General features: G+C 43.7%; 1 protein-coding gene across 1 annotated transcript in view; it reads right to left on the reverse strand.

Annotated features, from left to right (window-relative positions):
* Positions 1-6,310: 6,310 nt before the first annotated feature.
* The window catches only part of LOC133136134 (POU domain, class 2, transcription factor 2-like), a 55,536-nt gene continuing 48,427 nt past the window's right edge, over positions 6,311-13,419 (reverse strand). Inside the window, exons 14-16 of the mRNA XM_061253379.1 lie at positions 12,804-12,948; positions 11,297-11,370; positions 6,311-8,940 (exon numbers count right to left, since the gene is read on the reverse strand). Of these exons, the coding sequence (XP_061109363.1) occupies positions 8,606-8,940; positions 11,297-11,370; positions 12,804-12,948 (554 nt within the window). The 3' untranslated portion in view covers positions 6,311-8,605. The remainder of the gene's footprint in view (positions 8,941-11,296; positions 11,371-12,803; positions 12,949-13,419) is intronic.

The following is a 13,419-nucleotide window of genomic DNA, read 5'->3' on the forward strand; positions in this document are numbered from 1 at the left end:
TTTGGCACATAGTCTAGAAGAAAATAATAAAAAAAGAGCTAAATCTACATAATGTTTGGGATAATTTATTTTCTCCTTTATTTGGCTCTGTGCTGCACAATCTTAGATGTGTAAACAAAAATGAGATTAAAGCGCACAGCTTTTCTATATTTACATTTCAGCACTTTTGCACATCGCTGAATTACTTGTCGTAGATTTTTGGGATTTGAAAAACCCCTGTTGCTTTAGTAGTATGTTTGAGCTCATTATCTTGCTGTTGCATGAAGCACTGTCCAAAAGGTTTGGAGGCATTTGAGTGAACTCAAGCAGACACGGTGTTCCTGTATGCTTCAGAATACACCCTGCTGCTGCTGCCAGCGCTTACCTCATCACTGAAGACATGGACCAGGACCTGTGGCAGCCATACATGCCCAAGTGAAGGGGTTCACACATGAGGGGGGCCTGCTTTGGATCTTGGGCAGTTCCTTTTGCCTCCATATCTTACTCATATTTCCTCCATATTCTGATACAAGTGAACTTATCTGTCCATAAAACCTCAGAACTCTGCATGCTCTTTTAGATACTTGGCAAACTGTTACCAGGCCATCCTGTTTTAATGCCTAAACTAATTGTTTACTTGCACTGTCGCCTTTTTAGTTCTGTTTGTGAAGTCCACACCTGGCTCTTGAAGAGTGTTACCGATGTGCTGGACAGGTTTTTTTTTATTATTGTGATTATTGAACGCTTCACTGCACTTTTCTCAAAATGTTCCAAACGGTTGATTCCGGTTAACCTAAGGTTTGGGCTATGTCTCTGACTGTTTTTTTCCCCCTTGGTTCTCAGCCTCATAATGGCTTCCTTGACTTTTGTTGGCACAACTCTGGTCCTCATCTTGACAAACAGACCCCAAAGGCAATCAAAAGCCTAGAATCAATACCTGCACTCAGGAAGCGATTGAACACATTCCCGACTCATCAGAAACGCACGTGAAGCTATTTGTCCCAAATATTATGGTGTCCAGACATGGAGGGGGGTTTATATATAAGAAGTGCTTATGTATAAAAAATTTTTAGTTGTTATACCACAAACTGAAAATACCATTCCGCTTCTCAGGTCAGGTCTGAGGCTAAGCGGGGTGCGGCTTGCTGGTGTCAGAATGGGAGGCCCCGGAGCTACAACACTTTACTCCAGTAGAGGGCACTCTTCCCCCAGGGCTATCTGAAATCCAATGTGTCAGTGCAGTGATAGGGTGCAGTGCTTTGTAGTGCTGTCATTCGAATGCGACCTTGAATTTAGGCCCCTAAGGCCATTAACGATGCATGAAACAAAGGTGTTAGCCTGGTGCCAAAGCGTCCTGGTGACTTTAGGTCTTATTAAGCTGAAAATATGAAATATAAAAATTTTAATTACCATTTGCATAGGCAAATCTTGAAATGAGTAAAACTCACAGGAAACACTTTTGTATTTTTTTTTAGCAAAATAGAAATAGTAATAGAAATAAGATTTTAAGTCTGAATAAAATACTTGAGAGTGGCTTATTTTTTTAGTTTTTTTGTAGTCTACTCCTTTGCATTCCCTTCCCTCTTTGATTCTCAAGCGCATTATTGCAAATGAAAATATAAATATTATATTATAAATATTTAGTGGTAAATGACTTCATAACCAAATGTCTGTGCGATAAATAAATGCTTTCAATTACAAGAGTGTTGAGGCTGAACTGCAATTGTTTGCACTGGTCTGTGAGAACATACATGAATGTGGGATTCAGTCGTGTTTGGTCCTGCTGTCATCTTGTTAAGTTCATCATTCACAAACGCATTAACACAGCCCACTGATGTGACAGGAAAGATTACAGTTGACAGGAAAGTTGTCCTAAGTTTGCACTTTTATTCCTAACACTTAAGTTGCCCCCCCTCCCACCCCCTTGAACAACAGACACACAGACAGAGATGTGTAAAAGAACCAATGAGTTTCAGACTCAGAAATAAGTGAGAGATTTTCAGCAGTACAAATGAAAGAAGAGAAAGAACAGCTACAGCGATACAGATATAGCAAGATGTCATATCACCATCATCATCATCGTCGTCGTCATCACCATATTTATAATAGGCGTATGCTTTCCCCAGTGACACATAGTTAAAAAAAATTAAAGTTTAATAATCATTATCTTCATTATTATTAATTCCCTTTGGATAGCTGAGGTCATTGTTTCAAACACTAGATGAACCAGGAATGTAGACAGAAGAAGAACTCAGACATGAACAAAAGGCGTGGACGCATCAGAGAGGAGATACTATTGGAGCTCTTTGGTTTCACTTTTAAGGTTTTCACCTGTAATCTGTAAAATCTTAATTTGCTTCCTTCTTTAAGTGCCTTTGGATTTAAGCTGCATTGCACAAAGAAAGAAAGCAGGAGTGTAAGAGGGAAGTGAAGGGATAAACTATCACTCTTTCTCCTCTGAGTTTGACTGACCTACCTACATTACACACAGACACACATACACACACAAACACACCTTTTCATGCCCCCAGAATGCAACAGGACTCCAGACACGGATGTGACATTGTTACAGTGTATACTGCATATTGGAATTGAACCGTTAATTGATTTCCACCAGTGCTGTGCCAATGTGAGGGAAATCTCATAAAAATAGTTTTAATGTGCTTTTTCACTTCTGAGATCCTGGTGTTGAAAGACAAGGGGGGCAGTGTGTGTGTGTGTGTGTGTGTGCGTGTGTGTGAGAGCGAGTGAGGACCCAGTGTAGAGGTTCAACTTTGGTATCACTCTGTTCTCTACAGAGAGGCCCCACACACTGAGTCCCCGTCGCAGGGGAACAGCTTTACTAGAGAGGAGTAACAGTAACAGGGAGAAGCGAGGCGGGGAGGTAGGGTTTGCATGCACCTCTCTCGCCCTCTCTGCGCTGCTCAGACCCCCGTGGCCAGCGCCCCCTCCCAGCCTGAGGTCAGGGAGGTCAGGAGGTCACTGCAGTGCCGTGTTGTCATGTTTCCTGCGCACGCCGCACCGCCCAGCTCCAGGAAGCTCATCAGACCGTCAGCCCAGGTCTTCACAGGGAACCCAGCTGGAGTGCAGCTCGTTAGCCCAACGCCTCGTTAGCCCGATGCTTCCTTAGCAGAGGTGGAAAGTCGAGGGGTCAGGAAGCAAAAGTCCTGCTGTGTGTTTCTTCCACCCGTGAACTCGGCCAGCTGATTTCACCAATTAGTTCCACCTTCTGGCTGAGGATTCATGCTAATTAGCAAAATACAGATGTTGGGAACAAAATATTGGGGAGGACTTTACTTTCCGAACCTTTTCCACCTCTGCTTGTTAGCCCGGTGCCTCATTAGACCATTGCCTTATTAGCCCGAAGCCTCGTTAGCCTGATGCCTGCACTGCACTGAGCTGAACTTTGCCTCTAAGGTTATGCTTTGGAGGCCACTACACCTCTCAGCTGGGCCTTCTGTTCTGAGACATTGCTATCCGGATCTATTCACATCTGCGGCAGGCTGTGCCCAGGTACTGGCCACTGCAACAGTGACAGTGCCATTCCTCCTCAGTCCCAAATGGTGGCGGTGTTTCTTCAACCGAGAGTCCTGAGCAGGAAGTACGGTTAACGGCACCCTAGGCCTTGGGAGCAGAGACCACAGCCTGCGCTTCTGATGTATACCGCTCCGTCCCATACACGTAGTACAACACAAGCAGGTGCGAGCGCATCCCAGGTATCTGTGTCATAACTCAGGAGTAGAGTGGGGGGGATTCTGCTGCTCTCTGATTGGCTCCTGTCCATTCATGTGCTTCTGTATCGTGTGTCAAGGCATGTGCCAGCCTCGAGCTACATCTGGCCTATAAAATTATCTGTGTTTTTCTCCATTCCCATAAGTCACTTCCCACTAACACCCCCCTCCCCTGCCCCACCCCCTCCCCCCCCAAATTAGCATGAACCCCCCCGCCCCCCCATTTTTTTTTTTTTTTACAAATGCATTTGTATATTTGGTTTATCATCAAGGAACATGAGGTATATGATGAACTATCTCTCTTTTACTTCCAACAGTGGATGAAAAAACACACAAACAAAGATAAAGGCAAGAAGGAGAGAGAGCTGGTGAGGGAGGGAGTCGGTCAGGAGAGCAGCACTGTGTCACCGCAGCTCCAGGTCAGGGGCTTTTCATTGGGCCAGATGCTATCAGTCAGACATCTTGGCCAATCAAGGAAGAGTGCGTACTAATCAGGAGATGAACAGAGGGTGTACAGGAGCCACTGTTTTCCAGGGCAGCCTATAGCACTGTGAGCGTTGCAACGATACAGTGGCTCACGGCATTTTTACGTCTAACCCTCACATATATAATCTGTCGTACAAAGACTTCCCAACAGTCACTCCTGTGCTACTGATATAAATGCGATAATAGCATTACCATTCTGTGGACTATGGCAATGAGCTTTGGCCAATGGTATCTGGGTCATTGTCTGAAGTTCAGATGAAGTTCAGCTGGTTACGAAACTATATTAAATCTCAAGAAACAGACACACATGCCATTATATGAGGTCTAAAATAAGGAGCATAGTGTATCAGGTATTATTATTATTGTTGTTGTTGTTGTTGTTGTTATTGCCACATTCAAATGTCTCATTTTACATATGCAGTACTGGAAAAGCACAACAATAAATAAATGTACAAAATTACAAATATCAAAGTGGCAAAAAAGATATTGTTTTCAACTTCAATAATAATTGACACCTTCCTTGTGAGGAAAGCAGTGTCTGCCACCACGACTAACGTTTCTGTTCTTGGTGGTTTTCCTGTTTTCAGTCAAACTAAGTGCATGTTGAAAATCACAGCTGTCACTTCCGTTACATTCGCGTAATCCTTTCAGGCTATAATGACATGCTGCTGCCGTTTCTGAAGCTCATCTCTCAACTTATAACTTTGGACACGGAGGCTAAGCAGAGGCCTACATTCTCCAGAAGACCCTCCTGACTGGTCCGTACTGATAAAGCCACTTTGGAGATCAACACTCTTCCATTATGTCCACAGAACCTCTCAAACAAAAGCTACAGCTGGTATCTCTGTGGTGCTACTGTCCATAGTGCTGCCCTCCGGCCAAACCCCCAAATAAAGCTATTGGCTGAAGCAGCTCTCTCTGAATCTGATTGGGTGGCATCAGGATGGAGAGGGTGTTCATATTCCAAACTGGCATAACTAGCCCTCCAGCTCAACCCCTCCACCCTTAACACAGGAACAAAGTTTTCATTTTTGGTATCAGTTAAAAATTATTTTCTTCTTTTATGGCACAATCTTAATGCTACCCCTCCCAACTGAACTACCATATTACAAGAAATTAACATACATACATACACATCGGTTCTCAGTTTATAAAATGTGAATAAATCAAACCAGCAACACCCAGCCTCCCAGAATAGATAATAAAAATCTTCCAACAAAAACCCCCGAGAGATAGCTGAAGTTTTTGGTCTGGAAATCAAGTCATTATCTTCTTCACAAAGTCTTCTTCATTTTTTTTATACATTAGCAATAAGTAAACAGTAGAACAAGGAGAAGCAGTAGATCTTTTTTCTACAAATCTATAGAAGCACAAACAGAGTTACATTCCATCTAAAAGTTAATGTTGAGAACGTGTTTTTCACGTATTTCCTTTCATCTTTGTTTTCCCATTTCTATTGAAACATTTCAGTATTTTTGTGCATGTGCATTCTTACACACACATGCTTTCGCCAAATGTTTCTTGTGTAGAAAGACAGGGGACAGATATGTATCTATGTAACTGTTTATGTGTTGAGAGCATGTGTGTGGCTGCTAACATGTTCATGTGGGTGTGCATGCGAGCGTACCTGTGTGTATAGATACGCGTGTGCATGTGCATTTGTTCATGGATAGTGTATATGTATATGTGAAAACGTGTGTGTGTGTGTGTGTGTGTGTGTGTGTGTGTGTGTAGTAAAATGAATCGTCCCTGTACACTTCCACCATTGGCACTCACACACAGTCACGATGACTTCTTCAGCCCTTCCACTCGAGAGGGATGGGGAGGGCAGTTACAGGGCAGGTGTAATAAAGCTTTCTTTTTGTTTGGTGTCTATACTTTTTGGTTTGTCCCAAAAGTTTTGCTTTTGGTTTTAAGTTTTGGCTTATTTTATGACAGATTTCCTTTTTCTTTTTTTTTTTCAGTCTAATAAAAATTTGGAAGCTACGTTTTCACAGTATTTTTGCAACCACCTTATGAAAATTTCTAGCACAACAAAAAATAGAGAAATGTGAAAGTAAGCAACATGTTATCCCAAAGAGGAGAAACATCAAAAACGACAAAAATCAAACGGCTTCAATGGATCGACCGTAAAGGCGAAGAATCAAAGTAGTATTTATAAGTTCAGTGAGGTCATTCATTATTTCCCCGTCCAGGACCAGAATAAATGAGTTTGGAGAGAGAGAGACAGAGAAAGAGAGAGAGAGAGAAAGAGAGAAAGAGAGAGGGGAGTCAGTCCATGCCTCTGTGTGTCTGTCTATTCCAGCCTGGCCAAGACAGACAGACAGACAAACATAACTGCTTCGGTCTCTGCGAGACCTCCATCCATATTTGGCTTGATTAGGTTTTGGTTTGGCTGTTGTTCATTTTGGGTCATTCTTTGTTTTTGGTTTGAAGCATTGCTCATAAGGCTAATGTCTCTTAGCTTCACGCCATGCGGTCCACCGATACCCCCGACCTGTGCTTCCCACTGGCTGCAGTTGAGCTTTTTTTAAGCAGCGAAAATGCCAATGACACAGGGGTGGGGGGAAAGGTGTTGCTTTTTGGTCCTTCTCTTTTATGTGTTTTTCTTTTTGGTCATGGCTGACATCTTCTCTGAATTCTTTGTATGAACAGCTATCCTACAGTTCTGCAAAAAAATAGCTGTAGGATAAACGCTTTGGCATTCTGGAGTTAATTTTTTATAGACAAGAACACTTTCTGGAATGAAGCAAACAATGACCAAAACAAAGTAGATGATGACTAAAAGCCTACATGTGCCCATCCACCCACGCTGACGGTACGATATTAAGGCTGTCTAACACGGATGAAAAAAGGCAACAGAATAATGTTCTGTACTGACACACATTCACTGCCGCAGAAATGTTCTGTTTGTACACAAAGTTTGACTAAGAGAACCAGAGGGAGGGTCCCTCACAGATTATTAGAACCACAGAACTGCACATGAACAGCCTACGCTGCTCTTAATGACCCGGTTGGGCCTGCAGTGTGTATGTGCATGTGCCTGCCTGCAAGTGAAGAAATGTGTGCACAACAGTCAGTTAGGACAGTCAGCTGTGTGTCCAGTCAGTGTGGAATTGTCTGAGAAAGAAGATGTGCTACACTGGAATTACGGGAAGTGGAGTCCACTGACCATGGCATGGTTTATATTTCATGGATGTGTGTGTGTGTGTGTGTGTGTACATACGTTCGTGCATGTGAATACCTCTGCTGCATACTACTGAAATGACAGGCACTATATTTAAATAGCAGGTTTGGATTTTTTTCTTTTAAAAAAACATGCCTTTTTCTTGAAACTGGAAAATTATATTATAAAAATGGCAATGACAATGATGACAACAACAAGAACTGACAACTGCAAATAAAAAGAAAACAAAAAATGAATAAATAAAGAATAATTATTCTTTGTAACTCTTCTAAAATTAAATCTTTTGAAAGGAAAAGGCACCTACTCTTACACATGTGGAATCTAATCTAACAGATGTTTACGGAGCTAAAGGCAAGAGGTAGGTACAGAGACACAGACATAACTACACAATATACACATCTGAGCTCAGCTCATTCAAGCATAAAATATTTATAAAAACAAATGATTTGTATTAATAATTGATGTCAAAGTAAAATAAGTGCAATACAAAAATGAACAAAATAGGAAGAAAATGCAATGAAACAATTTATGATTTGGTGTTTGTTGTGTTTTTTGTGTTTGTTGTCTGGTCCTGGACGGTCAGTATTTTACAGGTCTTTTAAAGCTTTTCCATCCGTTTTTTTGGTTTCGGTTTTTGGTATTTTGGTTTAGGGGATTTTGGCAAGGTTGTCATTTTTTTGTCATTCTCTCCTTTTCCTTCCATTTCTTTTCTTTTTGGCTTAAATTCCTTTATTTTCTTTTCCCTTTACTGACTTTCCCAAAGTCCTTCTGCTTTTTTCCTCTGTGGTCCTTTCAGACACAGGAACAGTTTTTCATTCTGGAGAATCGTCACGCTTCCCTGACCTCTCTTTTCATCCCTGTTTTTTTTCCACTAACAGGAAACAGACAAGGTGCGGTCTTCACAAGCCACTCATGACTGACAAAAAAATTCCCACAATGCCTCCTCTCCATCTGTATAGGTAATGTTAGATCATTTTTGGTTTAAATCTCTCCCATTCTCCTTTTCCCTCCTATGCCCCAATCCTTCTCCCCTCTCCTCTCTTTCATTCTGTGTATTTTTGGCTTTGAAAGACTCGGAGAGAGGGAGAAAGAAAGGAAGCGAGAGACGGCAGGAGGGAGGCAGGGAGAGAGAGAGAGACGGCTTTGGTTGAAAGGTGAGGTTTTCCGTTCCCTCTGTTCACTCCTCCTCCTCCTCCTCGTGTGATTGGCCTTTCTGGGTGCGTCACTCGGCCTGGGGCCCTCCCAGATCCAGCGGGCTGTGTCCCGGTTCGCTGAAGGAGCAGGAAGAGGCGGGGCTCAGGCAGGAAGTGGGGGAGCAGGAGCCGGGGCTCACGCTCACGCTGCCGATGGCAGGAAGTGAGGTCGCCGGGATGGCTTTGGCCATGGAGGCTCCCACCAATCCCATGCCGGACCCCGGCGTCAGGGGCAGTATGGAGGAGTGGTTGAGGAACAGCGAGGATGGTAGGCCCCCTCCAGAGCCCCCGGTGCCGCCCAGCATCATGGCACTGGCCCCTTCAAGACTGGAAATGGGCAGCTGACCACCACTGGCTGCCAGAGCTGAGACAGAGGGAGGCAGAGTAAAGGCCCATCCACACCATGAACCATGACTATAGCCATAACGACAAACATGTCCTTTTGATAAACGCTCTGACTCAAGTGGATGGCGGGGCCACACCGTTACTGTAATGACAATGACAGTGGGATCACTTTCAGAGCAATTATTTCCAGCTGCCTGAACAAAAATTTCGACCAAATCTAAATCTTGTGTAAACAGACAGATGACGTAGCCGAGAGGCTATTTACAGAGCGTTATCATTCAGCAGTGTGGATGCTCACATCGTTATCGTTATAGCTATTGTTATAGTTATAGTTCTTGATGTGCATGGGCCTTAGAAGAGAGGCAATGGTGTATGGTAAACCATTTCACCTCAAACAACACTTCAGCGTTGTAACATGGCAGATGAAATTCAACGAAACGACGATGTGACCACAAGCAATAAAGGAAGAATAAAATAAATCTGACAAAAGAACAGGAGAAAAAGAAAACGACTCTGCTGGTTGCAAGGATGCAAAAGGGAGGGCTAACAGGACCAACATACAGGTAAGGCTTAAATGGGGATGGCTTGAAAAAAATATTTTCATCTCTGTTCCCTCAGACAATTTCTATCCTTCTTTCTTCCTCCTCCTCCTCCTCCTCTCTCTCCTTTCCCAAACCTGGGTATTATCTCCCCATGTTTCTTCTCCCCCCACACTGTCCTGTCCTCCCTCCATTGCTGGCCACTCCAAATCCACACCCTCTTTTGTGATAATAGCCTCTCAGCAGGGTTGCCATGCCAACATTGGTAAACTGCCGGGAGAGAATTTCAGAGCAGCACGTGTGCACACTCACATGCACTTGTATATTGTGAACATCTTTTATTAGCTTACATTTTCAATTAAGGTATTGATGGACAGTAAAAAGGTTTCCAACTAATCAACAAGCAACTCTTTGTGTTGATGCCATGTACAGTGGGATCTAAAAGTCTGAGACCACTTGAAAATCATGGTTTTATTCAATCCTGGAATGTTTCCGGCTTTTGAAAAAATTTAAACGCATGAAAGTTACTTCAAAACTTTGCAAGAACTACTCGAAGACCAAAGAAGAGCAGGAAATGCTGGACAATCCACAATCGCCTGACCTCAACCCCATTGAACATTTGCTTGAAGACTGACAAAAGCCAAGCATTCAGTAATATCACAAGATCGTCTATGGAACATTGTCAAGTAATGCTGGGATAACATGGATCATCAGGTTTTGCAATAATTTGTGGACATACCGAATACTAAGAAATAATATAATTAATGTAATTTTTTCAAAGATTCAACTTTTCACGCAAATTGTTATGCTGAAAATATCATTAGTAATGAAAAAGTCTGTATTAAATTAGAAAATAATAGAAAACAGAAGCATTTTCACTCGTATTCTCAGAGTTTTGGAACCCACTGTAGGTTAGTCAAATCAAAGAAAAGTGTTTAGGTAGAGCAGAGATTAAAATATGACTGATGGCATATGTGACTTTGTGCAACAGGGAAGTCAAGGCAGTGTGTCAAGCGATCCAAAGGATCTGTTAACTTATTTTTTTAAATCTTTGAATAGATCTGGCATGAGATAAAGACTTGACTTTCAGGCCGGAAGCAACCCTACCTCAGTCAATATATTCAAGTCACATTGATTCAAACCTTAGATAAAACACGTCTTAGCTGCTGCTAAATGATAAGGTAAATCTCTTACTCCCCCTCTGCTCTTCTATCGGAAAATGTCCCTGCTGAAAAAAACAGCTCAAGCTAGGTTTTGGAGGTAGCAGGTTGACCTGTTCAAACCAACTCCCAGCTTGACATGGTTTCACCAGCTCAAGCTATGTTTTGAAACACCCGATTAACTACCAGAAAAGTTACCGGCACTAGCTGGTTGACCAGCTCATACCCAGGTAGACCATTATGACCAGTTTGGCCATGCTGGTTGACCAGCTCATACCCAGGTAAACCATTATGACCAGTTTGGCCATGCTAGTTGACCAGCTCATACCCAGGTAGACCATTATGACCAGTTTGGGCATGCTGGTTGACCAGCTCACACCCAGGTAAACCATTATGACCAGTTTGGGCATGTTGGTTGACCAGCTCACACCCAGGTAGACCATTATGACCAGTTTGGCCATGCTGGTTGACCAGCTCATACCCAGGTAGACCATTATGACCAGTTTGGCCATCCTGGTTGACCAGCTCATACCCAGGTAGAGCAGCGTATGTCTAGCTTGACCAGCTCAATTGTCAAGCCGCTCAAGTCGGCATAGCTGGATTTCACAGCAGGGCTAACTCTATATCTCTCTATACCCTCCATGCAGACTGCGGCTCTCTGGCTCTCGCCACACACCTTGCAGAGTAGCCAGGGGGTTGCTGCTGATGAGAGCTTGGCTCCTCCCTGCGTTTACCCCCAGCGCTGTGTTCCTGGAGAGCGCGCAGGGCAAGCGAAGCCGCAAGAAACAGACAGACAGAGACAGACAGACGGACAGGGAGAGACGGACAGACAGACAGATGCAAGCAAGTTTAGAAGCACTGCTCAAGCCTTCTCGATTCACCGGGCACAGTTCAATCCAATCGATCGCTCTGCGGTGCGCCCAAAGCTGCAGCTGAAGCTCACGCGTAATGTCAGCAGGCACTCAGCTGCAGATAGAGACAGCTCTCAGGTGTAATAGGTCCACAAAATACAGGCATTAAGCTTTACGTCACATAATTAACAAGTCACTCTTGAATATATCAGTAGTAGCGTCCTGTAATATATTGACTGTTTCACCACATACGGAACTCCAAAGAGCATATTTACTTGGAAGTGTTTTGAGAAGCAGCAATGTTGCTCAGGCCAAAATGCATTTCAATAATAACTACTGCAGAAGTATGTTTGTGTGTGTGTGTGTGTGTGCATGCACACGCGTGAAGCAGACGCGTCTCCCTCTCTTATTTACCTCAGATTGGCAGCCATGTTGGTGATGTAGTTAGACATGTCACCGTTCTTTTTACCAGTACACCACAAGCTGTGAACAAAAAACACATTCAGAGGTGAGCAGTCACTGGAAACAGGGTGGGGGGACGGGGGGACGGGGGACGGGGAGAGGTGGGCTATCCGTACAGTCGGGTTTGCTCAGGGTGAAAGGAACAGCAAAAAAAGTAATTATGTTGTCGGTTTTTTCAACTGGTGTCACAGCCATCATCCCAAACCTGAGGAAAAGCATATCTTTCATGTTGGAAGCCTCAATATTTACTGCCAGTACTTGACACGTCATCAGCACTTGCTCTTCTATGTATTGCATTACTGTGAGGAACATCCCAAAATGGAGGTGAAACTCTCTGGGAACAGTAGGATTTGATAATGGCTGCTGTGTGATGTTTTTCTGGCCAAATGAAAATGCACGGCACGCTGTTCATTTGGATCTTCACGCTGGTCAAGCTGGCCTACTGGTGCAGAGGGACTGCAGAGGGACAGACGCCAGCTTGAGCAGCCCTGTTGCTCTGGGTCTGCTGCTCTGTTAAAGCCAGAGACACACGGAAGGCCGAACACTTTGCAGTAAAGTCACTGAATGTCGTTCAGTCACGGTGATGACGATGTTGTTATTATTACGTTGTATAACGTAAAGCTTTGATTTACTCAAACTGAAAAGCTGGCCTGTTAAATTATCCCACTGCTCTTGAACTGCACAACACCGATGACAAATGCTACACAATTTCACTGCAGCCAATTTTTGAATTTGAGTATGGGCACAGAACATAAAAGTGACAGAACATAAAAACCTGGTAGAACTGGGGCAACTTGTGTTTTGGTAGAATTGAGGCAGCTTGTGCTCTGCATGTGTTGAGGGCACAGAGAATGTTCAGGGACAGGTCACCTTGGGTTGAGGCTCAGTGCACTGTGGCTGGGAGGGGCGGGGCTGGCTGTGCTGCAGGGGGGCGGGGTTACTGGAGAAGGGGAGGAGCCGATGATCACCGGGCTGCTTGGTGTCAGAGGGCAAATTGCTGAAGATGTTGTGGTTACTGAAAAAGAAGGGAAAACAAATGCAAGAAGACAAGACACCGTTAAATCAGTGTAGTTTTTTATCATCATGGGCCTTTATTCATCTATACCCAAAGAGGACAATGCCATTTTCAATGATAAGAAATTAAGTCACTTGTCTTTTCTAAAGATAAGCTAAACTTAGAGGTCACCATCAAGAAGGCCCAGCTTTTCTGTGAGTAAAACAACAGGCCCTTAACTTTTAGTCAGCCATTTCCATCTTTCCCACAATCCCTTGCAAAAGTGAAGAGCCTTAAAATAACCTTTATCTGACACGCTTGAGAACAACCAAACAAGATATGAATCTAAGGCCTGTCCCCACAACGGAAACCCGACGTCAGCAACCCTTTCCATATCAAAACCTCCGTCAAACCCCTCCCACATCAACGTCCCCCATCCACTGTCCCACATACTGCCTACACCCCCCCCCCCCCACACACACACACACGCAC

Source organism: Conger conger, chromosome 9 (assembly GCF_963514075.1).
Source record: "Conger conger chromosome 9, fConCon1.1, whole genome shotgun sequence".
NCBI classification, from domain to species: Eukaryota; Metazoa; Chordata; class Actinopteri; order Anguilliformes; family Congridae; genus Conger; species Conger conger.